General features: G+C 55.2%; 11 protein-coding genes across 11 annotated transcripts in view; 5 read left to right on the top strand and 6 right to left on the bottom strand.

The window, feature by feature from the left end:
* Nucleotides 1–117: 117 nt before the first annotated feature.
* On the bottom strand, nt 118–2571 carry CCM_02224 (peptidase S9 prolyl oligopeptidase; the record flags this gene model as incomplete). The annotated part of the gene is made up of 1 exon (XM_006667376.1): nt 118–2571. One exon carries the CDS (start codon nt 2569–2571, stop codon nt 118–120), a length of 2454 nt encoding a protein of 817 aa, XP_006667439.1.
* Nucleotides 2572–4488: 1917 nt separating this feature from the next.
* Nucleotides 4489–5256, top strand: CCM_02223 (methyltransferase, putative; the record flags this gene model as incomplete). Its single annotated transcript, XM_006667375.1, has 1 exon — nt 4489–5256. One exon carries the CDS (start codon nt 4489–4491, stop codon nt 5254–5256), a length of 768 nt encoding a protein of 255 aa, XP_006667438.1.
* A 493-nt stretch (nt 5257–5749) lies between these two features.
* Nucleotides 5750–6297, bottom strand: CCM_02222 (small nuclear ribonucleoprotein Sm D1; the record flags this gene model as incomplete). The annotated part of the gene is made up of 3 exons (XM_006667374.1): nt 5750–6045; nt 6127–6176; nt 6284–6297. The coding sequence occupies 3 exons, from the start codon at nt 6295–6297 to the stop codon at nt 5750–5752; spliced, it is 360 nt and encodes a 119-aa protein (XP_006667437.1).
* A 577-nt stretch (nt 6298–6874) lies between these two features.
* Nucleotides 6875–9565, top strand: CCM_02221 (cullin-3; the record flags this gene model as incomplete). Its single annotated transcript, XM_006667373.1, has 3 exons — nt 6875–6940; nt 7059–9334; nt 9388–9565. 3 exons carry the CDS (start codon nt 6875–6877, stop codon nt 9563–9565), a joined length of 2520 nt encoding a protein of 839 aa, XP_006667436.1.
* Nucleotides 9566–10277: 712 nt separating this feature from the next.
* CCM_02220 (2-keto-4-pentenoate hydratase) lies at nt 10278–11209 on the top strand (the record flags this gene model as incomplete). Its single annotated transcript, XM_006667372.1, has 3 exons — nt 10278–10372; nt 10461–10672; nt 10782–11209. 3 exons carry the CDS (start codon nt 10278–10280, stop codon nt 11207–11209), a joined length of 735 nt encoding a protein of 244 aa, XP_006667435.1.
* A 255-nt stretch (nt 11210–11464) lies between these two features.
* Nucleotides 11465–12133, bottom strand: CCM_02219 (3-hydroxyanthranilate 3,4-dioxygenase; the record flags this gene model as incomplete). Its single annotated transcript, XM_006667371.1, has 2 exons — nt 11465–11908; nt 11984–12133. 2 exons carry the CDS (start codon nt 12131–12133, stop codon nt 11465–11467), a joined length of 594 nt encoding a protein of 197 aa, XP_006667434.1.
* Nucleotides 12134–13384: 1251 nt separating this feature from the next.
* Nucleotides 13385–14430, top strand: CCM_02218 (Ctr copper transporter family protein; the record flags this gene model as incomplete). Its single annotated transcript, XM_006667370.1, has 4 exons — nt 13385–13462; nt 13552–13735; nt 14122–14257; nt 14313–14430. 4 exons carry the CDS (start codon nt 13385–13387, stop codon nt 14428–14430), a joined length of 516 nt encoding a protein of 171 aa, XP_006667433.1.
* Nucleotides 14431–14669: 239 nt separating this feature from the next.
* On the bottom strand, nt 14670–16387 carry CCM_02217 (NUDIX domain protein; the record flags this gene model as incomplete). The annotated part of the gene is made up of 3 exons (XM_006667369.1): nt 14670–15661; nt 15725–15974; nt 16094–16387. 3 exons carry the CDS (start codon nt 16385–16387, stop codon nt 14670–14672), a joined length of 1536 nt encoding a protein of 511 aa, XP_006667432.1.
* Nucleotides 16388–17303: 916 nt separating this feature from the next.
* Nucleotides 17304–19319, bottom strand: CCM_02216 (uncharacterized protein; the record flags this gene model as incomplete). Its single annotated transcript, XM_006667368.1, has 1 exon — nt 17304–19319. The coding sequence occupies one exon, from the start codon at nt 19317–19319 to the stop codon at nt 17304–17306; it is 2016 nt and encodes a 671-aa protein (XP_006667431.1).
* Nucleotides 19320–21460: 2141 nt separating this feature from the next.
* On the bottom strand, nt 21461–22794 carry CCM_02215 (protein-ER retention protein (Erd1), putative; the record flags this gene model as incomplete). Its single annotated transcript, XM_006667367.1, has 2 exons — nt 21461–22641; nt 22704–22794. The coding sequence occupies 2 exons, from the start codon at nt 22792–22794 to the stop codon at nt 21461–21463; spliced, it is 1272 nt and encodes a 423-aa protein (XP_006667430.1).
* Nucleotides 22795–23482: 688 nt separating this feature from the next.
* Nucleotides 23483–24181, top strand: part of CCM_02214 (peroxisome assembly protein 10) — a gene marked incomplete at both ends in the record, with an annotated part of 1578 nt that continues 879 nt past the window's right edge. The window contains 2 exons of the mRNA XM_006667366.1: nt 23483–23528; nt 23866–24166. Coding sequence (XP_006667429.1) covers nt 23483–23528; nt 23866–24166 — 347 coding nt within the window. The remainder of the gene's footprint in view (nt 23529–23865; nt 24167–24181) is intronic.

Genomic DNA, 24181 nt, shown 5'->3' with positions numbered 1-24181 from the left:
CATGATAACAAAGACACAAGAGTAGATTGCATCTTCATTCTATAGAACCCCTACACTCATCCATCTAAATAATTACACCACTTCTATACTAGCTCCCTCAACGCCATTGAATGAACTCTATATTTTTGAATCGGGTTGTGTCTCCGCCGGGTACTTGAGGTACTTGTCAAACCAAGCCAGCATTTCATGAATAACATGCTCGTGCGATTCCTTGGCTTGGTAATGATGCGGCTCGTGTGGCAGCAGAACCAGCTTGGCTGTGCCTCCATTTCCGCGCACGGCTGAATAAAAGTTGGAGGACTGCATAGGGGTTGTGCCAGGGTTGGCGTCATCGGCTCCGTGAATGATGAGGATCGGATGCTCAAGTTTGTCTGCGAAGAAGAAGGGCGACGCTTTACGGTAAGGCTCAGGCGCCTCCCATACGCTTCGGCGCTCATTCTGGAACCCAAAGGGTGTCAGCGTCTTGTTGTAGGCCCCGCTCGTGGCAACACCAGTTTTGAAAATGTCTGAATGGGCCAACAGGTTTGCCGTCATAAGTGCACCGTGGCTGTGTCCAGTGACGCCAACACGATCCGGGTCCGTGACGCCGATTTCGACAGCCTTGTCCACGGCGGCCTTGGCGTTGGCAACAAGCTGCTCCAAGTAGGTGTCGTAGGCTTTCTTGGGGTCGCCAACAATCGGAAACGTTGTGTTCTCAAGAATGGCGTAGCCGGAAAGCAAGAGAAATTGGTGTTTGCGAAGGCGTGTAAAACGGGCCTCGGAGCCTGTAACCTGGCCCGCCTCAGAGCCGTTGGCAAAGTCTCGGGGGTAGGCGTAGAGAATGGTCGGGACACGCGTGCCTTCCTGATATCCTGGTGGGGTGTGGAGGTTAAAGGACAATTGAACTCCATCATCACGTTGATACGTTACAACGCGCTTCTTAATCTGCGAGAGAAGAGGGGTTGGGTTGGGTATTCTTGTAACAGCCCGGGCCTCGGTGCTGTAAACGGCCTCGCCGGCTGGAGCATCAATCTCCTCTCCCAGTGTACGCTGGAAAACGTTTGGAGGATCCGTGGGCGACTCGTGCAATGTGAGAAATGTTGATCCCGAAGCGTCGCTGAACTTAAGGAAAGATTCGTAGGCTGATCCGCTGCTGCGGAACAATCTACTCGGCTTCATAGTCGCGAGATCAAAACGGTCCAAGAAAGGCCGGTCCCCGTCTTTGGAAGAGCCTTCGGCTCTGAAGAAGATTGCATTGTTGGCCTCGTATATAATACTGAAACCGTTGGGCAACTTGTGGAGCACATTGCCGCCGGGGTAGTTGTATCGTTCGTTGTAAGAGATGTCCACGATGCGCTTGGGTGGTTGTTGGGGGTCATCGACATTGACAATATAGCGGCGCTCCCACTGAAGATCAATGTCATATTCTGTGAGAATGGCAAACGATGGGTCTTGTCCCCAAGCGATATTACTAAAGCGGTACTCTGTACGCAGAAGCTCACGGGGATCCTGATCAAAAGGCGCCTCCAAGAGCATGACCTTGTCACGGTGTGGCACATTATTTGCCCAGTCACCGCCATCGAGTGCTTCCGTCCAGACTAAAGAAGCAGGAGCGTTGGAGCGCCATGAGAAGTTGCGTGGACCGCAGGGCACTCCGCGAATCGGGACACGTTCAGCCAGAGGCAAAGATGCAATAGTTCTGGACTTGATACTTGTGAGGTCTGAAACGTCCCAAACCATAGCATCGCAGGGAAACCTCCAATAACCAGCATTGTATGTATACGGCTTGCGAAGTGCATGAGTGAGAATGTAGTTTCCGTTTGGTGAAGCTCCTGATGCGAGATAAATATCGACCTGGCCGATGGGCCGAACAGCGAGTGAATCGACGTCTACCAAGGCTAGCTGGGAAGCCATGTAATGATCAAACAAGGCCTCATCGTGCTTGTTCTTGAGTGTGTCGCGGGCCTCGTAGGTGCTGCTCTGGCCTTTCTTGCCATCTGTCTCCTGGATGATAGGTCCCGAGATAACCGTGGGCTCGGCTGGCGGGGGTTTCTGGCCACCGGGGACGAGCTTGACGAGAAGCTGCTTCTGGTCGGGCATCCAGTTAAGCTCGCCCTCGAGCAAAGGGTTCAACCGCACGTCCGGAACCTGGCGGGCGACACCAGTTTGCCCGTCGCCGATCCAGAGCTCCACAGAGTCGGCGGTGACGTTCTCAAAGGCAAAGTAGCACCCATCGGCACTCCAGATGGGAGATGTGGTGCGAGCGTCGGCAGGAAGGGAGACGGTGATGGTTTCGCCATCCTTGACCTGGACCAGCTCCAGTTTCTCGGCAAAAGTGCGAATACCGTGACCGCCGGCTGTGTTGCGGCGATTGTGATTGGCTGTCTCTACACGCACGCCAGCAAGACGCAAGTACGGGGTGGCGATGTGCGAGATGGAAGGGTACTTTGCTAGCGAGACAAGAATGATTCGATCGCCGGCAGGACTTGTGACTGGGATAGGCAGAGCAGGCGCACGCATCACATCGAGAATATCGCTCGGTGGTTGTTTGTAGCCTGAAGCCGGCGGTGCGGTGTCGGCAGAGGCAGCCATGGTGTAAGCTGTGAGTACAGAGGGAGAGGCACTACGGGCGAGGAGTTGTCTGGCGGGTGTTGAGTTGTCTGGGGGAAAGAAGATTGGAATCCCGGGGAATTTATAGATTTGGGGAGATAATTGAGGGTCCCGGCCAGTGATTGAGTGAAGAAAATTGGGAGAGGACACAATGGTCCTTTTTCTGAGTATCTACGACGAATGAGTGGCAGGCAGCTACAGACGTCCAGACGTACTTTGGGTGGTACCGGGACGCCATCCCGCGGTGGCTGACCCACTGTGTTTTTGTCTCAGCAAACAGGCACCTTTTTCTTGCTCGCTCAGTTCTCGTCACTCAAATCACTTGATGGCATATTTTTTGCGTTATTTTTGTATGAGTATTACGATTGGCACACGAACGTTTTGCGGCGACATTTTGCGCCGCTGTCGTACGCCCAAGAGTGAGCAAACGGCGGTGCGTGCAAAGCATCCGCTGTCGGCATGGTGCCATGTCATCCATGTAATTATGGCAGCGTGCACGCACGCGACCGATGCTGCTGGATGATTCTTTACCGTATTTTGCGCAACAAGCCATCAAAAACGGTGAATGTGTGTCGGTGTGGGATGCGTCGCTTCCTATTCATTCTTTTTTCAACAATTATGGTGTGGTAACTCTCACGTCGCCATTCCCGCTGGCATTACGGATCACTGACACGGCGCTTGACGCTACTGGAGCTGCCTACCTACTAACTAGGTAACCTACCTTAGTAGGTACCTACGTACCTTAGGGGACTGGCTGTCCGTCATATTTCAACTACGGAGTAGATAATAACGAAACAATTCGATAATAATGCACAATATATTTTAAGCAAACTGATTTCACAAATTATGAATGCCAAGACTGAGCACCTTGAGCACCATACGGAGCGAGCATCATTGCCACTCAATGTATTTTCCATCTCCAGTGCTGCAAACGGTGCGAAACGGTGGGCGATGAAACTGTCAAAGTGGCACATGGAGGGTAAATTGAATCATGCAAATTTTTGCATCTCATTCGCACCAAATGATTGTGCTGTCCGCGTCGTCATTATTCACTGCTAGCGAGTGCACACCGCCGAAGCCAGCACTTATTCGGAATCGTGCTCTTGCCGTCATCACGGCTGCACTTCAACAGCAAAACCAGCCGGCCATAAAATCCCCAAGAAACAAAGTCCGCAACCTCAGCAAACAAAAGAAATCATGTGCATCGTCACCTACTTCAAGCATCTCCAGTGCAACCACATCTGGGCCGTCGTCACAGAGCCCTGCCTGCCCTACCTGGGCTTCACCAACTGTCCGAGCTTCGTCGGCGCCAGCGTCGTCGTGAATCCCGTCACTGGCAAGCACGTCGGCAACATCCGCGGCGGCCGCCTCAAAGCCAAGCCCAAATTCTACAAGACCAGGACGCGCCTCTGCCCCCAGTGCGATTTGCACGGCGCCTACAACCCCAACGTGGCGCGCCTCGTCACTGACATGGGATGGGGCTTTACCTGGGGCAAGGACGCGGCGGATCCCGAAGGATATTGGGGCGTCGATGTTCGAATGGGAAGCACAAAACATTGCTGCGTCGTTTTGTAACGTGTGGTTTTATTGCCTTGTTCGCATATGCGTAGAAATTGGGTTGCCTTTACGGGCGTGGCTTGGCTTGGGGACCGACAGTGGCGGCTCGAGGTGGTAAATGGCCAGTGTCAAATTTTATTGCTGAAATGAAACAAGGGGACACGGACAATTTAAACCAATAGATCTTTCGCCTTCGTTCTTAGTATGCTATTCGAGCTTCGTTGTAACTCATCGTGTAAGTCGTTGTCCAACCATGACCCACTTGAAACACTCTTCATCTACACCATTTTCAACCTCAACCGTTTCAACAATTTCCCATAAAGCATCACAACCGCAGGCAGGATGTTGCCCACGCCAGATACCTCGCATGTTCCATACGAAAGGGTATACGAACCCGCGGAGGACTCCTTTCTGCTCCTCGACACGCTCGCCTCCCCGGCGGAATGCGCCTTTCTCACCCAGCGCTTCGCCCACACCGCGCCGCTCATTGTCGAGATTGGCACGGGCTCCGGCGTCGTCCTCGGGTTCGTCAACGCCCAGTGCGCGACCATTTTTGGCAAGCCCGAGATCCTCACCGCTGGCATCGACATGAACGCCTATGCGTGCCGCGCCACTGTCGCCACGGTGCGCAAGGCCGCCGCCGACGAGCAGACGTCCACCGCCCGCCGAAGCGGGACAAATCTCGGCGCCAGCATGGCGGATCTGACATCGTGCTTCCGTCCGGGCACCGTGGACGTCCTCATATTCAACCCGCCGTACGTGCCCACGTCGGACATGCCCGCCCGGCCCCAGACGTTTTCGCTCGAGGTGCCGGCGGCGGCGGCGCCGGAGCCCTCGTTTGACGACGACTCGTACCTGCTGGCCTTGTCGTATGCGGGTGGCGCCGACGGCATGGAGACCACGGACAGACTGTTGCCGGACCTGGGTAGGATCTTGTCGGCGCGGGGTTGCGCATACGTCTTGCTGTGTGCGCAGAACAAGCCGGACCTGGTGAAGAGGAAGATACCGGAGCAGCTTGGGGAGGGCTGGAAGGCCGAGACAGTAGGGTCGAGCGGCAAGACGGCCGGCTGGGAAAAGCTGCAAGTTGTGCGGATATGGAATGATGCTTGATAAATCACGACGATTTCACACTTCTTTGTACATAGCTGGCATACATATTACGAGTTGATGACTTGAAAGTTCTACATTTCGTTCAAACTATCACATTTGACATGGCTTCGGTATGTTTTTTCCCGCGTAAATTGAGTACAAATCGACAGGTTCAAATCAAGACCCGCAGAGCAAATGCGGTCACTTTTTTTGCGTGTATTTTGATATGGCCAAACATCCCAAAACGCCTGATCCATCGAAACCCTATGGATTTTTGGTCATGATTGCGTAAGAGAAACATATGAAAGGCGGCCCTCCCTTTTGCCTCTGCACATGCTCGATTTGATAGTTCCTTTGGTCATCTGGCGCGCAAGCCGCGAGCCTCGCTGGGCCATGGTGGCAGCCGCCTTCATTATAATCCATCAACGCCTTTTCTGTTTCCGTTGCTTTCGTCGTCATTGTTCCCTCTCATCCTAAACCGAAGAAACCCCCCAGTCTGCGCGCCGAAGCCCGTTCAAGGACGACCACGGCCGCGACCGCGACCACGACCGCGTCCTCTAGGACCGCCGCGTCCGCGGCTCGCACGTTCAGCCTCCTTGCGAGCCTTGTTCTTGGGCTTGGGTGCGTCGTCGACTAATAGTGTGTCAAGAGGGAGCGAGTCCGGGAGGATGAAGTAGCGGATGGTTGAGCCGCGAATGTTCATGGTATCGAGGGAGATAGGTTCTTGGCCCCTGGGCGTCATCTTGACGGTGCGCAGGGCTGTGTTCATCTGGGGCGTCACTGACGAAATGGTACCGTTGACGATGGTGCCTAATTGAGGCTGTTAGTCGTAGTCAACGTGATGCAATGCGCCGACAGCGACTGCGCCATTTCCACCGCACCGAGACGTACCATTCTTCAGCTCGATAGTCACCGGCTCGTTAACGCACTTCATCAAAAATCTAGTCACGAACAGTTAGCCATGGTCCCGAGGATGCGGTGACGTCCGCTGCAGCTAGTCGCGTGTAGATTTGGTTGCCTGGGAACACCGACAAAGGGTGTTACTTACCTGACGAGCTTCATCGTGAAGGTTTCGATCGAAAAGTAGTCGAGTACTCGAGCTCTCAGCACAGGTCCCGCGCAATCCTTCGTCGGCCGTCTTGAATCGGTGGAGCTGCAGGCCGGTTGGCGTTGATTGCTCGCCGGAAAAATAGCACTGGAAAGCTCAGACTTGGCTGCACGTGATCTGGCGTCCCAGGCTACACGTGATCGGACGAGTACGATCTATTTCTTTATCGATAACTTATCGTCGCAGGAGTCACTGAGGGGTGACCCACAGCGGTATGGACGACTGCTGGAGGCTAAGTGCGGCATTGTACAAATTAGTTAGGTACTTATTAACCATTCCACCCATTCAATTCGCCGCCGGCTGCTGCGAAAGCTTCGTTTGCTGTGAATTCCATTCTTATCTTTCGCATGGCTGTCAGTGTGACAATAGCACACAGCCTCTCATACTCTGCAAAGCTGTAATCGAAAACGTCAACACTTTGCCTTTCGTGCCTGGCACTTCACAAACCCCACCATTCCTTGTGACGCCGCTTAATGGCACAGCACAGAATCACGACGGAAGGCGGCCCCGACAACTGCAAAAGCAGTCATAATGATCTCTGGGCGAGGGGGCGCTGGTGCGAGAGGCCGCATCCGTCCGCCTCGTCGAATTGCCCGGGTACGTGCCTAACTATTTACCATGTGGCATCTTTCTTCGGCTACCTTTAGCCCATCAGCCCCTAAGCTACGAGGCCCTCATTTGGCGAATTTTCTGTGCTAATGACGTTTTCACTTAGCCCAACGGATCTGGCGAAGGAGCTGACTTTGAGTCATGCTGGAACATGCTTAAAGAAGCTCTACGCGACATACACAACAAAAGCTGCGGTAGGCTGTCATTCGAAGAGCTCTACCGAGCAGCTTACAAAATTGTCCTTAAGAAGAAGGGTGACGCTCTATACGAGCGTGTAAAGGAGTTTGAGGAGGAATGGTTTACCGCGAACGTTATTCCGAAGATCCAGGTGCTCTTTACCAACAGCCTCATCAATGCGGGTGTCGATAAAGCGGGCGCCGCGTCTGTTAATGAACGACGCCAAACCGGCGAGAAATTCCTCAAAGGACTACGTGATACTTGGGAGGATCACAACGTTTCGATGAACATGACGGCCGATATCCTCATGTATCTAGATCGTGGCTATACCCAACAAGAGTCGCATAGGGTTTCCATCTTTTCGACTACAATCGCCCTCTTCCGAGACAACATCCTACGCTCCCGCCTCAACAAAGATTCGCAAAGCTTAGTTGTCGATATTGTCATCGCAGTAATGCTGGATCACATCGATATGGAGCGCAAGGGCGACATTATCGATCGAAACCTCATCCGCAGCTGCAGCCGCATGCTCAGTAGCCTGTACGAAGCCGAGGACGAGAACGAATTAACAAAATTGTACTTGACATTGTTCGAAACGCGCTTTCTCGAAAACAGCCAAGAGTTTTACGGCCGTGAATGCCAAGAGCTACTGGAGGTGGCGGATGCTTGTCGATGGCTGAGGCATACAAAGAAACGGCTGGAAGAAGAACGGGATCGATGTGGGATTACGATCGAACCCGAAACTGAAGCAAAGGTCACCTCTGTGATTGATCAACAACTGATAATAAAACATTTGGCTGAATTTCTGGACATGGAAGGCAGTGGACTACGATGGATGATTGACAATGCCAAGTCCGAAGAACTGTCAATCTTGTACAGCCTCGTCGCAAGGGTTGATCCTAACAAGACTTCCATACAGGGCATCCTGCAGAAACGGGTTGTTGAGTTGGGACTCGAGATTGAAAAGAATCTTCAACAGGCGGAATTTTCTGCGCCAACCGAAGGCAACGAGGGTGCGGGTGAGAAAGGGGAGAAGACAAAGGCGCTTCCAGCCGTTTCTCAACAGACTGCAGCAGCTATCAAGTGGGTTGACGATGTTCTGGCCCTTCGAGATAAATTCGACACGATGTGCACGAACTGCTTCGAGTCTGATTTGCTCATCCAGACTGCTATTGAGAAGAGCTTCACCCAATTCATAAACCTGTTCCCCAGATGCTCCGAATACGTGTCACTTTTCATCGATGAGAACATGAAGAAGGGGGTTCGTGGTAAATCTGAAGTGGAAATTGACGTGATCCTGGACAAGGCAATCGTTCTTATCCGCTATCTCAGAGACAAAGATCTGTTCCAGACATATTACCAGCGCCATCTCGCCCGCCGACTACTTCATGCCAAATCAGAAAGCCACGACGTTGAGAATCAGCTCATACTGAAAATGAGACAAGATTTCGGCCAGCAGTTCACCGTGAAGCTGGAGGGCATGTTCCGAGACTTGGTTACCTCGGCAGAGCTTACAACATCATACCGCGACCATGTTCGCACGTCGGGAGATGGAACCAAGAAGACGGAGCTGGGTATTAATGTCTTGACTATGAACAACTGGCCACAAGACGTGATGGGTCGCACTGCACAAATTGGAGAAGGCTCTCGTGTCACTTGCACCTACCCTGCAGAAATCGAAAGGCTACAAGCCAGCTTTGAACAATTCTATCTGTCATCGAGAAACGGAAGAAAACTCACCTGGATTGGGACAACGGGCAGTGCTGATGTGCGATGCATATTCCCGGCGATTCCAGGAAAGTCTGGCGTCCTGGCGAAGGAAAGACGTTACGAGATCAATGTATCGACGTATGCTATGGTTGTCCTGATGCTCTTTAACCAGCTACCCGACAACGAGCAGCTTTCGTTTGAGGAGATACAAGCAAAGACTGCAATTGCGCCGGCTGATTTAATGCGAACCTTGACAGCCGTCGCCGTGGCGCCCAAGTCGCGTGTGCTTCTCAAACATCCGCTCACAAAGTCTATCAAGTCATCCGACAAGTTTTCCTTCAATGCATCGTTCCAGAGCAAGACGATGAGGATCAAGGCCCCAGTCATCAATGCCGTCTCCAAGGTCGAAGACGCCTCTGAGAGAGCTACTACAGAAGAAAAGAATGACAAGATACGTGGGCACATTATTGATGCTGCTATTGTACGAATCATGAAGTAAGTTGTTGCTCAATTGCCTATGTTTTTTTCCCACTGACAAGTATGCACAGATCACGAAAGGAGCTAGGTCACACGCAGCTTGTAAGCGAGGTTTTGTCTCAGTTAGCAGCGCATTTCAAGCCAGAAGTGCCTCTCATCAAGCGCCGCATCGAAAGCTTGATTGCGCGCGATTTCCTCGAGCGGCCAGAACAGGAAGACGCACCGGGATTGTACCGCTACATGGCATAGATTGCAATATACATGTGTAGGAGAAGGGAGAAGGGAGAAGGGATATTATCATTTCCATTACGGAGTTGGGGCATTATACATGGAGCGTAACTAAAGCTTGGTCATTTAGCATAGCATGAAGAAGCTGGCGTTTGCTGAGTGCGTACGATAGACTGTCCGGGTTCCATTCTATACCATGGCACGCTTATGTTGCTGAAATCTTGTCGCGAGGATACAGGCCTGAACCAGGTTGCGTGCACAGGGCCAAATGCACGCGACGTTGCAGCAGCTTGATTGAACCTGAAGTAACTCTCAGCGACACCTTTTCTACTTTGTAACCAGCCTTGCCAACCATGTTGGGGTGCAAATAGCCGAGAAGGATGTCCAGTTCCTTTCCACAATTGATATACTACCCCGCGTTTTGGTATATCATCGTTGGAAGGGACAACTTTTCAATCTCTGCATTGTGCGAAAAAATCCGGCGAAGATGGCATTCATAATTTGCCCAACCAAGCAAGGATGGTTGTTTTGCTGACCATTGCCAGAGCCATGTGCGGCTCGGCCTCGGATCGTGGGGAGGAGTCCCCACCGAGCTCCGACGCATCGCCCGAACGAAGCGCGCTCATCCGTTGGCATCAACCAGCACCAAAAGTCCAAGTACAGCTACCACACCAGGCCTCAATTGAATATCTTCTTGTCCTCCTTTGTCTGCGTATTTAACCCAGTTTTCATCATGTTTGCGCTACGACGGACAATGGCTACGATGAGCCCTCAGGCCTCGATCCTGAAGCAGGCCGGCAAGGTGGTCTGCATTGGCCGCAACTACGCGTGAGCCCTCTCACGAACCAACCACGCGACATGAGAAAAGGGGAGCTGACAAGTACATTGCCTTTTTTTTTCTTCTCCTCCAATATAGCGACCACATTGCAGAACTGTCCAATGCCAAGCCCAAGCAGCCCTTTTTCTTCCTCAAGCCGCCGTCGTCGATGCTGCTCCCCGGCGAAGGCCCCTGCGTGCGTCCCAAGGGCGTGGACATGCACTTTGAGGTTGAGCTGGCGCTCGTCATGGGCAAGACTGTGCGCGACCTGAAGCCCGACGACCTGACGGGTGCTCTGGAAGCCATCAAGGGTATGACCTCCTCCCCACGGGTCCCTCCATTTCACAAAGCCGACGTCTACCCAATTGTGGTGAACCCCAGCGCTAATGTAAATCTTGCCCTCTCCGCCCCCCCGGACAGCGTACGCCATCGCCATTGACATGACGGCGCGCAACACGCAAAACGAGGCCAAGCGCAAGGGCCTCCCCTGGGACATTGCCAAGGGCTTCGACACGTTCCTGCCCATGAGCGGCGTGATCCCCAAGGAGGCCATTGCCGACCCGCACGAGGTCGAGCTCTTCCTCGAGGTCAACGGGCAGGTCCGGCAGCGCGGGTCCACCAACCTCATGATCTTCCGCATCCCGCGCATCCTCAGCGACATCTCCAGGGTCATGACGCTGCAGCCGGGCGACGTGGTGCTGACGGGCACGCCCGCCGGCGTCGGCCCCGCGGTCCCCGGCGACAAGGTCCGCGCGGGCGTGCGCGTCGCTGGTCGGGAGCTCCTCGAGGGCAAGATTGAGGTCGTGGTGGAGGAGTCTACCAGGGACTACGAGTTTGCCGAGACGTAAAAGGGTCGGGAGGGCTTGTGTTCTGGTGTTGTGTAGTTCTTTTTCTGTCATGTTCAAGATGGGATGGTTGACTAGACGATTCCTGTTTGAGGAGTGGAATTTTGCAATTTGAGCATTTTTTGATACATGCGCTGCTGCTGCTTCCCAACCGCCTGCCCTTGCAGTGCCACTTTTTGAACCATTTCTCGCTCTCTCTCATAACCCTTTTCCCCTTTTCATTAAAACAGACATTTCCCATCTATTCGTCGCAGACTACTACGCCAGATTAGGATCGGGAATGGACCCCGGCGGCGGCGCCCAGTCGGCCAGCTCGCCGCAGCGCTTGCAGCGCCTCTTTTCCTCGTCGGCGCGAAAAGCCTCGACGGCGGCCTTGATCTGGGTGCCGAGGTCGGTGACGTGGAAGGCGGCCTCGTAGACGACGACGGCGTCGGGGCAGCGGGGGCAGTACCAGCGCATGCGGTCGAGGGCGTCGTCGGGGCGCTTCTGCTCGACGACCATACCGACCGTGTCGGCGAAGCGGACGGGGTTGTGCGGGGTGTTGGGCGGCAGCAGGAACATGTCGCCCTCGCGGATGAGGATGTCGCGGAAGACGCCGCCCTCGTCGACGACCTTGAGCAGCATGGCGCCCTTGTGCTGGTAAAAGTACTCGGGCGTGGTGTTGATGTGGTAGTCTGTGCGGGCGTTGGGGCCGCCGACAATCTGGGGGGGCGCGGTGGTTTGTTTGGTTAGATTTCTTCATTGTAGAGGCTTGCTTCGAGAGGTCAGCGCATGTACCATGATTGTGAAGCCCTCATTGTAGACGCAGTAGTTGTTGATGGGAGGCTGCAGCAGGTGCCCGTTTTCCTCCAGCCTGGGGGACCAGAAGTTAGCTGGAGGTTTCCCAAAGTGCGAATTCCATTGAATTTTGAGAACATGACTTGCCATTTGGGCAGATTTACTGGCGGGCCTAGCATTATGTAGACCGAGTCACGGCGGCGGGAGAGGCTTGCGTGAAAATCGGGCGAGGTGAGTGAGTATGGAGGAGTAAGATGCCGGGGAGCCGACCGACGGAAGCCTAGGTGATGGGTTGATGGCGTCGAGATGTCAACTACGATGTGGAAGAATAAAAAGACGATACAAGGAGCGACGACAGGTTCGCGGGGGTCGCTGATTAATTACGTGAAAGGAAGATCTAGTTAGCACTCTGCGACGTTTCCTCGAATCGGCCGACGGGCGGCGATTTTTAAGTGGCTCCCCCTCCTCTTCATCCAAGCTTGCCGGTGCGCCGGTCGCGTGATGACTGCATGCAATTGAAATGGGTATTGGCGGTTTTGCATATTAATATATACGATATTGTACGTATGTATATTCATATTCAGAAGCCCGTTCGATTAGTCATTAGGGGTGGGGGGTTATTTATCTTTAATTCCGGGAAAGCCTGTTCATGCAGGGCTCGATTGGGCATCGGTATTAGATGGGCTCGCTTTTGGAAGTTTCTGTGGCGGCCAAACATGCAGCCTGATGCCGGGTCACGTTACCAGATGTGATGAGCGGGAAAGAAAGCCACCTTGATCCCCCCCCTTCCGTTCCGGTTGGTCTCTGAAGAAGGTATCGCGCGTTTTGTCGTCGGGGAAGATGCCAGCTTGTTGGATATGTATCATGAACAAGCGGCGGCCCACGGCTTCTAGTTAGGTACGTACGCCGCGCCACACTAATGACGCCACAGCACAAAGCACGCACGGGGGAATCCCTGCCCGTGTCTCAGTTCTCGAGTCTGAGTAGAGGACAGAGTAAAGGTTATCGCTCCTGGCCGCGAAAAAGACGCAAAAGCTTTGGATAACCGATAGTATAAATAGTGCTTGGCGTGTCCCCTTTTAAATGTCTGGGTTTCAATTTATTTTTACCATTTTCTTCTCGATACGACATCGCTACTGTCGTGTCAGCTGCCAGCTTTGAGCAAGTTTCCGTGACTCCACCAGCCACACTTCCCTCACACGAGCGTTTGAGCACGTTTCTCGAGCTTTAGCCGCCCTTTTCTTCCTTGCTCAACTCATCACCACTACTGCCTACCGTTTTCTTCCTTCTCTTCTCCATTTCTTTGCCTTTCAAACTGAAAAAAAAAAAAGAACGCTAACTACCGGCCCCTCCCCCGCAAAAACCATCTAATCACGATTCAAGCACACCCCGATTTTTGCCATGGACCACTCGCAGATGGACCACTCCGGCCACATGGACCACGGCGGTGATGGCATGGACGACATGTGCAGTATGAGCGTGCGTTGCCAACTCGCTTCTCTCCCGCGCCGGACTTGTGATCCCTTGGTCCGTGCCCTGGACCTTGATGCTGATGGAAACGGTATTAGATGCTGTTCACATGGGATACCACCAACCTCTGCATCGTCTTCAAGCAGTGGCACATTCGCTCTACCCCGGGGCTCGTCGTCTCCCTTCTCGCGGTCGTGCTCATCGCTATGGGCTACGAAGGTCTGCGCGCCACATGCCGCATGTACGAACAGTCGATGGAAGCGAGAGTCGACTTGGCACCCAGTGAGTCTAGCCCTTTTTTTCTACAAAGCTTCTCCTCCCATTTCCCATTTCCCACTTGTCAACGTGTCTGTCTCCTTGCCATGAACCCCCCCCCCTTCCCACCGCAACTATATTTGTCGCTTGCGTGTTTGTGTGCCGAATTATTGTCAATTTTAAAAGATTGCGTGCGTATGTGACGAGTACCATGTGCTGTGTCAAGTCTACATCGTTGAAAAAAAAAAAAAAGCACGCGCTTGATCCTTGTCCTTGTCTTCCTGGCATCTGCTTCATGACTGTACACGAAAAAAAGACACTCACATGGCTCTGACTACATACACACTCTCTTTTGGCTATGATATTCGTGTACATTTACTAAAGCAAGACTACTTTTTACTCGACCCAAAAAGACGCACATGAAGAAGCCGTTACTGAGACAACCCCGTTTCTCCGATCAGGACAAAACCGCGACCTTCTTACCCGTCGCAGCCATCTCATCAAGTCTCTTCTCTACGGCCTTCAAAACTTTTACGCCTTTATGCTCATGTACGTTTTGCCTGGATTACACGAGGCCGCGGACATTTGGCACTGACTGCTCCAGGCTTGTTTTCATGACTTATAACGGTTGGGTTATGGTGGCAGTGTCTGTCGGCGCTTTTCTAGGCTATTACGTCTTTGGAAATCACACGTCGGCCACCAAGGAGACTGCATGCCATTAACAGAACGCGTCACAGAACTGGTCATATACTTGACTGCATGCCACGACGGAAGACGTTACAGGACTGGCCATATATTTGACTGCACGCTACACTTCCCTACCACATACTTTAATTACCGTCTCGACAAGCAATAGTACCTGGCATACCCTCTATGCCTCTTCGTGTTGCGCGTTTAACTTTTCAAATATACATTTGCTCATATGCGCCAACCTCTATACAATAGTATGTCTAGTCCCCGTCTATATCCTCGAAGGCCCCTTGCCCGCCGCTTCTTGAAATACGCCGTCCTGCTCTGCAATCTTGATAATATCGGTATCACCCAGTCCTGGGTTATGCTCTACCTCGGGCGGCTCGCCATAGGCGATCCGCGCAGCGTCGACCAGGACTCGGCCCGTCATGCCCCAAACCTTGAAGCGGCCCTCAAAGTCAACGTCCTGCTTCGTCTCCTCCACTGCCGTGCTGCCCTCTGCCGGCCGTGATACCTGCTGGTTGTTGACGGGCACGTAGAAGTTGTGCACGCGCCAGGCGACATCCTTCCAGTTGATCCAAGCACCGTCGTACCAGTGACCAGGCGGCAGCACGTGGCCGGGCTGGGGCGGCAGGTCGCGCGACTTGAGGAAGTTGTAAAACGGCGCGGTGAAGACGGCCGCCACCTCACTGGCGTCAAGCTTGGGTACCAACGTGTGTTCCACGACGGGAGAGGACTGGCCCGGGGCGGGCGCGTCGGCGTGCAGGTATGCCACGCATGGGGTGACGACAACGTGGGTGCGGGCCAGGAAGGGGGGCAGGTAGCAGAGCTTCTCTACGCGGAAAGGCTTGGGGATTTTACGGTCTTCCATAGGGAGCCCGATTTCCTCCCAGGCTTCTCGCCTCGCTATTTGGTCTGTGGGAGGGATTGTGTGAGTCATGATGTTGTCGGCGGCGAAGAAGGAGAGCGTGTGCCAAGACGACTTACAAGGTGTTTCAGTCGTGGTATCGGCTTTGCCGCCAGGAAGGGCGGCATGGCCCGAGAAATTGCGCAGGGCGGCCGCTCGCATGGTAATGACAACACGCAAATCTCCGAAACGATCAGCGTAGAGCAGAATCAAGACAGCAGCGCGCATCCGGACAGGAAGACGGTCCCATAACGGGAATGGTGGCGGCTTATAAGCGCGCAGACGATTAATGGCAGCCTGCCGCACGCAAAGATTGTTTAGTACAGGATTGAACATGGTATGAGAGGAAAAGAACACTCGAAGGTGTATACAAAAAAGATGGAGAGCACAGAGGTATGAGAATGGAAGATGTCAAGCACCCAAGGGGGTTTCCCCGAAATCCGGGGAGAGCTTATTGGGGAATGGGGCAGTACATGTGCGGAGAGATAAGGACCATGATGAGAAGCATGGGCACATGTAAGCGGCCTCATCTTGACAACCTTGTTGCTTGACGAACAAGACGGGACGATGCAGGCTGGATTTGGTGTACTGCTTGCCCCAACTACGCAAGTGGAAGTTGGAGATGCTCACGCCACAGGACGCATGCAATGCAATGCAGTTGGTCTGGATCTGTAGTGGAGGGGGAAAGATGGGGGTACGAGGACAAAACATGTCGTGTATGCAACGCGCGATTGGTAAAATGACTGCATGTGCTGATGGACTATGTAGGGGTCATTCGTCCAACATACCTTGGAAAACGGGTTTAAAGGAGCCATGGCAGCGACATCATAGTACGCCGAGGCGAGTTCACAAGCACCGTCAAAGTCTGCAAGCGGTCGATGATGGTCGAGCTGGCCACCTGTGTCTGGTGCACGCGGTGGTGGTGCTCTATCTGCGATGATGTGGTCGGGGATGTGTGTGATGCGGACGGTATGAGCGACAGCCGAGGCAGCCGTCAGCCAACTTGGTACTTGGGCCGTCGTCGAGTCTTGCACAGGCGGAGCGGCGGCGGTATAGTCTCCGTTCTGGGTCGGCGCTAGCATCACGGATGCTCTCCACGACTCGCCACGGGCTTCTGGTATTTGTGCGCGTTGAACAGTATCTGCCGGCGGATCAAGAGGGCGGAAACAAGTGCACGGCAGCGTATTGATGTGTATGTTCCTGGTAGATGCCCGAAGAATGACGTTTGGAGGGGCGGACCATGTGGGTTGATGCGGGGGAGGGAAGGCAAACGGCTTTTATTGGTGAATTGGAAAGAAGACGAAATGACAATTGGGACAGTGGACCGAGAGGGAGTGGGTTGGGCTGTGCCGCCAAAGAGTCGAGGTGCCTGGCAGGTGATGATGTAAAAGGGAGAGGGTGAATCGTGAACCTCCGACCATCGGGACGAGCACTGGTGAGGCGCAAGGGGAGGTACTTGGTCCTCTCTATGGAATGCAGCGGAACGGCCAAGTACCTCGGCGCCGCTTGGGGGCAGAAAGCCACTGTGGCGCTGCTGCCAGGCACAACTTCCTGGCAGTCAGCAAGGACACTCCCCGCCTTGCATTTGACCAGTCTCTCTTTAGCTACATCATGACAACCTTGCCTCCTCTGAAACCGGGGACTTGTCCCAGCATGTCCAGGATCGTGGCGCTCGCTCGCAACGTCTCCAAAAATTCTCTGCCTCGGCGCGCCAGCGGCGTTGGCCGCTACACCACCGGACGCGGCCGGACGCCTATCAACAGGCCCCCTCGATTCTTGTACTCGATTCTTTTACCTATCTGTTACTTCACCAGCATCGGCACCATAAGTCACGTCAATTGATGAACTTGTGAAATTTGCAAAGAAAGAATGTCGCTAATGTCATGGTGGTACGCCCCTCCCATCCCTGCTCAGTATGCCCACTGCGCGTGATATCATCATCTATGTACAGAGTCCTATCCGTCATTACTATCCGTCATTTCCCAATTCAACGCTTCCCTACAACAGGACGCCCGGCGCACCAGAGTACGGTTCCAGCCTGCTCATATCGCGCGGTCTCGGCCTCTTTGGTTCATTAGTATTTTTCGGCACCTCGGCCGACGCCTGCCCCTTGTCCGGCTCCGGTATGTGCAGCACCCTGATCGACTCGCGGCGCACACGGGACTGGCGGCGTCCCGTCGGCGGGGGCCACTTCCGGTCGCGCGCGTTGGCCAGCAGGCCCATGACGCCCCCGCCAGACGACGACGATGATGGCGACGAGGACGATGACGGCTTGTCCTTGTCGTCCTCTTCATTGTCCGAGTCGTGTTCAAAGACGCTCGCGTGCTGCGGGGATATTGTCTGCCGGGACTGGAACTGAATCACCTGCGCCGGCGGCATGGACATTAGCTGAGCTTCGGATTGGATCGCTTGCAGCGGCGACAGCGTCGTCAACAGAGGCTGGAGGTGCATCAATGGCGGAGGCATGGTCGACCGTGGAAACAGACTATACTGGCGGTGCGGGGACGGCGAGGGCGCTGGCTGACGCGCGCCGGCGGCGGGAAGCGCTGGCGGGCAGGGAGGCTTCCTCAGGGCCGTCTCGTCAAAGGAGGCGGTAGAGTGCTTCCTGGGCGTCTCTTCTTCTTCTGCACACGTAGTCGAAGACGCAGGTCGTACTGGCTCGGCGAGCGTAAAGGTGGACGAGGGAGAAGGCAGCTCCGGCACGGCAGGCTGCGGCGCCGCCGCCGTCGGCGCTGGACGCACACCGACGGCGGGCACCCTCGGCGGGCAGCGCATCTTCAGTGTTGTCTCGTCACAGAAGGTAGTGGGGTGCTCCTTGGGCGTATATTCTTCAAAGGGTAGAGATCTTTCCGAGCATGAAGGCAGACGCACCGGTCGTACCGGCTCGGCGAAAGATCTAAAGGGGGAGAGGGAAGGAGGGAGCTCCGGCAACGCAGGTGGTCGTGGCGGCGGCCGTGGCGGCGGCGGCTGTGGGCTGGGGTCCTTTGTTCGCGCCCACAACAGGCCAAAGGCCGCAGTGCGAGCTCGACGAAACTTGCCCCTGCTTCGTGTCTTTTTGCTGCCCTGCTCCGGCAACGTCTGGTGACTGGCATAGAGAGACGCCGGCTTCAACGGATTTACAAACTGACACGGGGTGGCCAGTTCCGCCGCGACGCGATGGTAGTCGCTGGCGGCGCGCTTATCGGTAAACTGCCCATGGCCTGGCGTCAGCCGGCGCGGCAGCTGGCCACCCGGATTCCAGTTCCCGCTCCGCTCGAGGGTCTGACTGCGATTGCAGTGGGAAAGAGATGTGTCGCCGAAACTGGGCGTCTTGCCATGCCGTGAGGTTGCGAGCGCTTGTGGCAGGATTGCAGCGGCTGGCGCTCGGTGCTCCGCCCACCAAGCCTCGTCGTTGTGGAAGAGGTCATCCTCCACGCATATTAGCACCTCCTCCGTGCTGGAGGTACCCTGCTCCTCGGGGCAGTAGTCTTCATCATCGGACGCCGTGGCTGAGTCGCCGTCAGAGAAACCCGCATAAGAGCTGGAGCTGGTTCTGCTATGCGGATCATACGTCTCGGCCGGGGGGAGATCCAAGGCATGCCCTATCAAGCTGTTGACTTTTTGGGACGATCTAGGGCCCGATGCACCACGAGAAAAGCTCGACTGTCTGTCGGATTTTCTCATGGGCTGTGATGGCGCCAGCTCCGGCATCGGGAGCCTCATGGGTGGTCTCGGTGCTTGTTGGTCCAGGGACGGCCTTGTGCAGGTGCGTGTTGTAGACGACGTCCGCCGGGGCGACTGGGGCTGTGAGGATGATTGACTGCTGCGCGGGTGCGAAGGACTCTGTACGGATGGTGCCCGGCGCGGGACGACCGACGAGGAGCCCTTGACGGCTACCGGGACCCGGGGCAGTGGCTTTTGCCGGTACTGTGGCTCATACATACTGAGACGGCGACCGGGGTGAGGTTCAACATGGCGCTCTCTGTCTTCGGACAGGGGAATGGCAGGCTTATTATTGGGTGGCCGGACAGCCATGTTGGTCGGCCTTGGTTAACTAGAGGCGGCGAGATGGTGTAGGTTGGGGAGCCGCGGCAATCCTAGAGTTGCGAGCAAGTTGTGAAAGAAAAAAAACACATATGAAGAGAAGTAGGGAGACGGAAAGCAGGAAGGAGGCTGCTGGTAATGAAATAAGGGCCCGTGGCTTTTCGTGTTGCTGCAGCGTTCAGTGAAAAGGCGAGTTGGTGTGAGACGTGGGCGGAGTGCGGCGCCTCACAAAGGCGGGACGACAACAAGGGCCACAGCGGCTCTCTTCATCACAGCGGAACAAGAGGCCAGTGGTATTTTGGCACACCTGTGCACCCTATCACCACAGGGAGAAAGTTAGGGGGAAAAAAGAAAAAAAAGAAAAATAGGCAAAACAAAGTTGACACTGCCAACAGAAGCAGTATGGCGGAAGAACCAGCGAGGGAGGGCTAGCACGCATCATACTCTGTAAAGAGTGACCAACGTCTTGGCGGCCAACTTCTTTGTCTCTCTAGTTCTTGTTTACTTTTTCAGGCAGCAGGCAGCAGTCCTTTTTTTGGGGTCCATGTATTTGAGCCCAGTAACGGTAGGCAAGACGAGGCGCCGCAGACGGCCAGATTTCGGGTGGCGGGGGAGGGGCCTATTCGTAGACGAGGCGTTGATGAGCCGGGATGTCTTGGACGATGTGCGTATGCGTGTCTGCGGTTGTGTGTGTGTGTGTGTTGATAGTGAGCGAGTGTGTGTGACTTGCGCCCTTCGACAACGCACATCCTGAATAGACGCTTCTTGCAGCCTCCCACAAAGCGGGCAACCGGGGGGGGGGAGGAGATTGCAACTAACTATTGTTTGGCATTATGCATGAGAATAGGGCCGCATACCCCCGGCAAGGCTCTCTCTCTCTCTCTCTGCCCATTTCTCGCAAGCGACGTATTCTTGGCATCGTCGTCGACCATCCTATCTTAATTTTTTTTGCAAGGGCCACCACCCGCTTTTAGAGCCTGAAAGGTTATTACCGAAGCGCTAATAAACGCAATCGACTTTTGGGAGGGGGGGAGGGTCAGTTCGTCCCTAGTGCCGCGTTGGCACTTTTACACGAACCTGTTCCAAACGAGCGTGGGAAGAAGAGAGTGATGATCCCCTTTTTTCTTCTTCTACCGCCTCCATCTCTCTCTCTCTCTTGTGCTTTCGTTTGGTGGGAGGATAACGAGCGTATTTTTTTTCTTGTTGGTACGTGGTGTGACATCGGCATCTTCAACCCCGTGCGACAATGTTTTATTCTCGCGCCCGCGCATCCGCGGGAGTTCGGGAAGCAGGATCGCACCGCCGTGGGGCAGGATGCGACCATACCTTTTTTTTTTTTTTTTTTGGCCTTGTCCAAAAGCTGTCATTTGGTAGGTCGGCGGCAACAAGTGGCGATGGATTGGCCCCCTCCCTCCCCCATCCACTCTAGGCTACAGCCTTGGGGCGCCCTGATGTGCGACCAGGGTGGGTTGGGTCCTTAAGAGGGTGCATGCATTGCGTTGAACGTGATGTCCGCATCCTGGAGAAGAAGACTCGGCTGTGATTGTGTGTGTGTTCGGCTAAAGGCCCTTTTCTCCCCCCCTCCGGCCATTGGGGTCGCACACGATGCCCTCAACCGACGAGAACAGAAGCAGTAGCGACGAGGAACATGACAATCCTGGCCACCACAGCAGTTGGGGGCTCGTTGCTGGCGGAATTGCTCCCGTATGATGCGCAACAAAGAGATCCGGCGCGCGCAAAGGGGGGGGGGGCTCGACTCGGCAACGACAGTGCCCGACAAGGGAGAGCGACACCTTGTTCATGAATTTCACGCGTATCAAAGGCGGGGTCGATTCGCAAACCTTCCTAGCAATCATTGCATGGCCGAGTAACGTTCCTCTAGCAGAGTTATATTATTAGCATTAAAAAGTATTTCTGTACACGCAAACAAAATCATCTGTTGGTGTACTGGTAGACGCCAAAAGAAAACAAAGCGTTTCGTTCCCCCACTTGTCAAGCCTCACGCCAACGCCATTTTTCGATGCTATGTTTAGGGCGTCTTTTTTTACCTAGTAAGTGATTGGAACGGTGCACTGCTCATGCTCACCGCCCCCCCTTAAATGGCGTCCCATGCCCAGGATCGTGCGCGTCGATCAAAAGTCTTCATCATCGTCGTCGTCGTCGTCGTCTCCAGGCTCTCGATAGTCGCCTAGCAGCACATCATCCAGGCCGACGACGGGCGAGCTCGTGGTGCGAATCCACTCCGTCTCGGTGCGGAAGAAGATCCAGACCCAACGGCGAAAGACCTCGAGGAACTCAATGACAAAGATGCCGCTCTCCCAGCTGCTGAGACGGTCCAGATGCGGGCTCAGCTTCAGGGACCACGTGAACCGGAGCAGCAGGTCGAGCACAATGACGGCGTAGTATAAGTTGGGCAGACGGAATACGAGCCTCTCGCGCAGGCCCCAGGGCACGGCCGCCGATGGCGCGGGCGCCCGTCGTAGCGCCTCGTGGCGCTTTGCGGGCTCAAACAGCGTCAGATCCCAATCCTTTGTGACGTCCCAGTAAAATGAGTAGAGCGAGTTGATGGTCACGGCCAGCACCCACGCTCGGTACAGGCCGGGTGTGGGCGTGCCCGACGCCTCGGCGCTGCGCTGCATCGAGCTCGTGATGAGCACGGGGAAGGCGGTGGAGTACTTGAGCGCGTTGGCCAGATGCTGGCCGCCCCAGCCGGCGGCCGACTCGTGGTACGACGCGTTGCGCACGCGCATGTACTCGGTGACGCACTGCCGCAGGCGAATCATGCTCGGCACGGCCATGAGCAGCGGCACGACGACGACGCCGCCGCAGTTTCGGTTGGGGCGGTCGGTGGACGAGCCGCCCGGCGCGAAGAACATGCACACGGTGACGAAGACGTCGCCGCACACCTTGGCGTACGAGGTCAGGACGTCGGCCAGCAGGATGTCGGCAAACTTGCCGTCCTTGGCCTCGGCGATGCCGCCGAGGCTGACGCGGCGCAGCACGGCGAGGAACCGCCGCCGGCCGTGGCCCGGCAGGTTCCGGAGCGGCACGACAAACAGCGCGACCAGCGCGACGAGGTAGGTCATGGGGAGCCAGTCGTAGTCGACGACGCGCTGCGGCACGCGCCACGTGAGCAGCCAGAAGACGACGATGGAGGCGCCGAGCAGCGTCGAGAGCACCGTCGCGAACCGGTACGTCGAGAGGTGGTGCGAGATGGCGGCCGGCGAGGTGCGTCCGGGGTAGCGGATCAGCGAGGGGACATCGATGCGCGACAGCTGCAGACCATGGAGGTTGAGGCCCCAGCCCCAGACGGCTGGCAAGTAAGACGTTAGCAGGGCCGAGCAGAGAACCAAGGGAAGCGGGGGGAGGACGTACCGAGTGTCACGATGAAGCCGACGCGATACGGCAGCGGAAACGTCAAGCTAAAGGAGTCGAGCTGCGGCTCGACCCTTGGATCACCGTCCATGGTTATTGAAACGCGGCCGACATTGGCGTGCGCGCCGGCGGACGAGGTTGGTGGCAATGGCCACGAGTGGCTGCAGTGAATGAGTGATGGGGAGATGAGGATATAAAATGGGCAATGGCCACGGAAAGGGAAAGACTGGAAAGAAAAGGGACGCGCGCCGTGGAAGAGATTTTCAGTTCAGAGGTTGACGTTCGAGGGAACGCCAGATGGCCACAGGGGGCGCGGAAAAAGAGATCGGCCCCGCCGGCCCCGTTGGCGCTACATGCAACGGCGCGACGGCGCGATTGCGAAACGAGGGCTGGTACTTAGTGAGAACGGGTTGTGACGATGGAAAAATAGCAGAAGAATGGAAATGGTTAGACAAGAAAGAAGAAGTAAAAAGGAAAAGGAAGAGAGGACAAATAGGAGCTGATTTTCCAAGGTGTCGTGACTCTTACCAAGAAACTTACACCCAATCTTTGATGCATCTATCCGTAACGCATCACAAATGGTCGGTTCCAGTTGAAAAGCTCTAGTGAACAATCCTGGCTTAATCTTAACGCAAACGTTTTTACGTCTCTATTTTTCTCCCGCTATATTGCTTTCATATCAGTAAATACTGCCAACAGCCCAGGCCACGTCCATTGGGTGAAAGCTAGCCACTCACACCAGCCACTTGTGCCATTTCATGATACAGGTAATAATTCCCATGGGTGCAGCGTCTGTTGCCCAAAAAAACGAGCACTTTAGCTTTGGTAGTCCAGACCAACATGTGATATCTGAAATGTTTTCAGATTGCACCTTCCATTCATGTTTTTTGGAGCCGCCGAATAGCTACAGTAGCATGTAATAATCCGAGTTGCCAGTCTTGACAATCCGGGGTCGCCCAACTGAGCTAAGCCAAGCCCAATCCGATCCCCCAAGCCCAGCCGCCTAGAAGATCCCGAGGTTCACGTTGCCGAACAAATCTGGCCAACCCTCTCACCATTTTCCACCCCTCACCATCGTACCGCCCTTCCGACACCCACAACAAGCTCAACTTCATCCCCGCGCCACATCTCGATTCCATCTAAACTCTACCCCCGAACCGAGCCCCGGCCATGGCGACCGCCGCCGCCGCCGCCGCACCACCACCGCTCCCCTCCTCCTCCACCACCACCGCCTCGCCGTACCCCTTCGCCGCCGCGCCCGACATTGTGCGCGCCCACCAAAAGGATGCCTACTTCACAGGGCACCTCGCCAACACGCTCACCGAGCTGCACCGGCGCGTCCTCGGTGCGCGCGCGACCCACGCCCGCGCGCCCGAGCTGCGCACCGTCGCCGCCCTCGTCTACTACGGCCTGACGACGCTGCCCGGCAACCGGACCCTCGGCGAGGAGTACTGCGATCTCGTGCAAGTCTCCGCGGG

Source organism: Cordyceps militaris (assembly GCF_000225605.1).
Source record: "Cordyceps militaris CM01 unplaced genomic scaffold CCM_S00002, whole genome shotgun sequence".
Lineage (NCBI taxonomy): Eukaryota > Fungi > Ascomycota > Sordariomycetes > Hypocreales > Cordycipitaceae > Cordyceps > Cordyceps militaris.
Note: the sequence above shows the minus strand (reverse complement) of the source record. Positions and strands in the feature narration are given on the sequence as shown.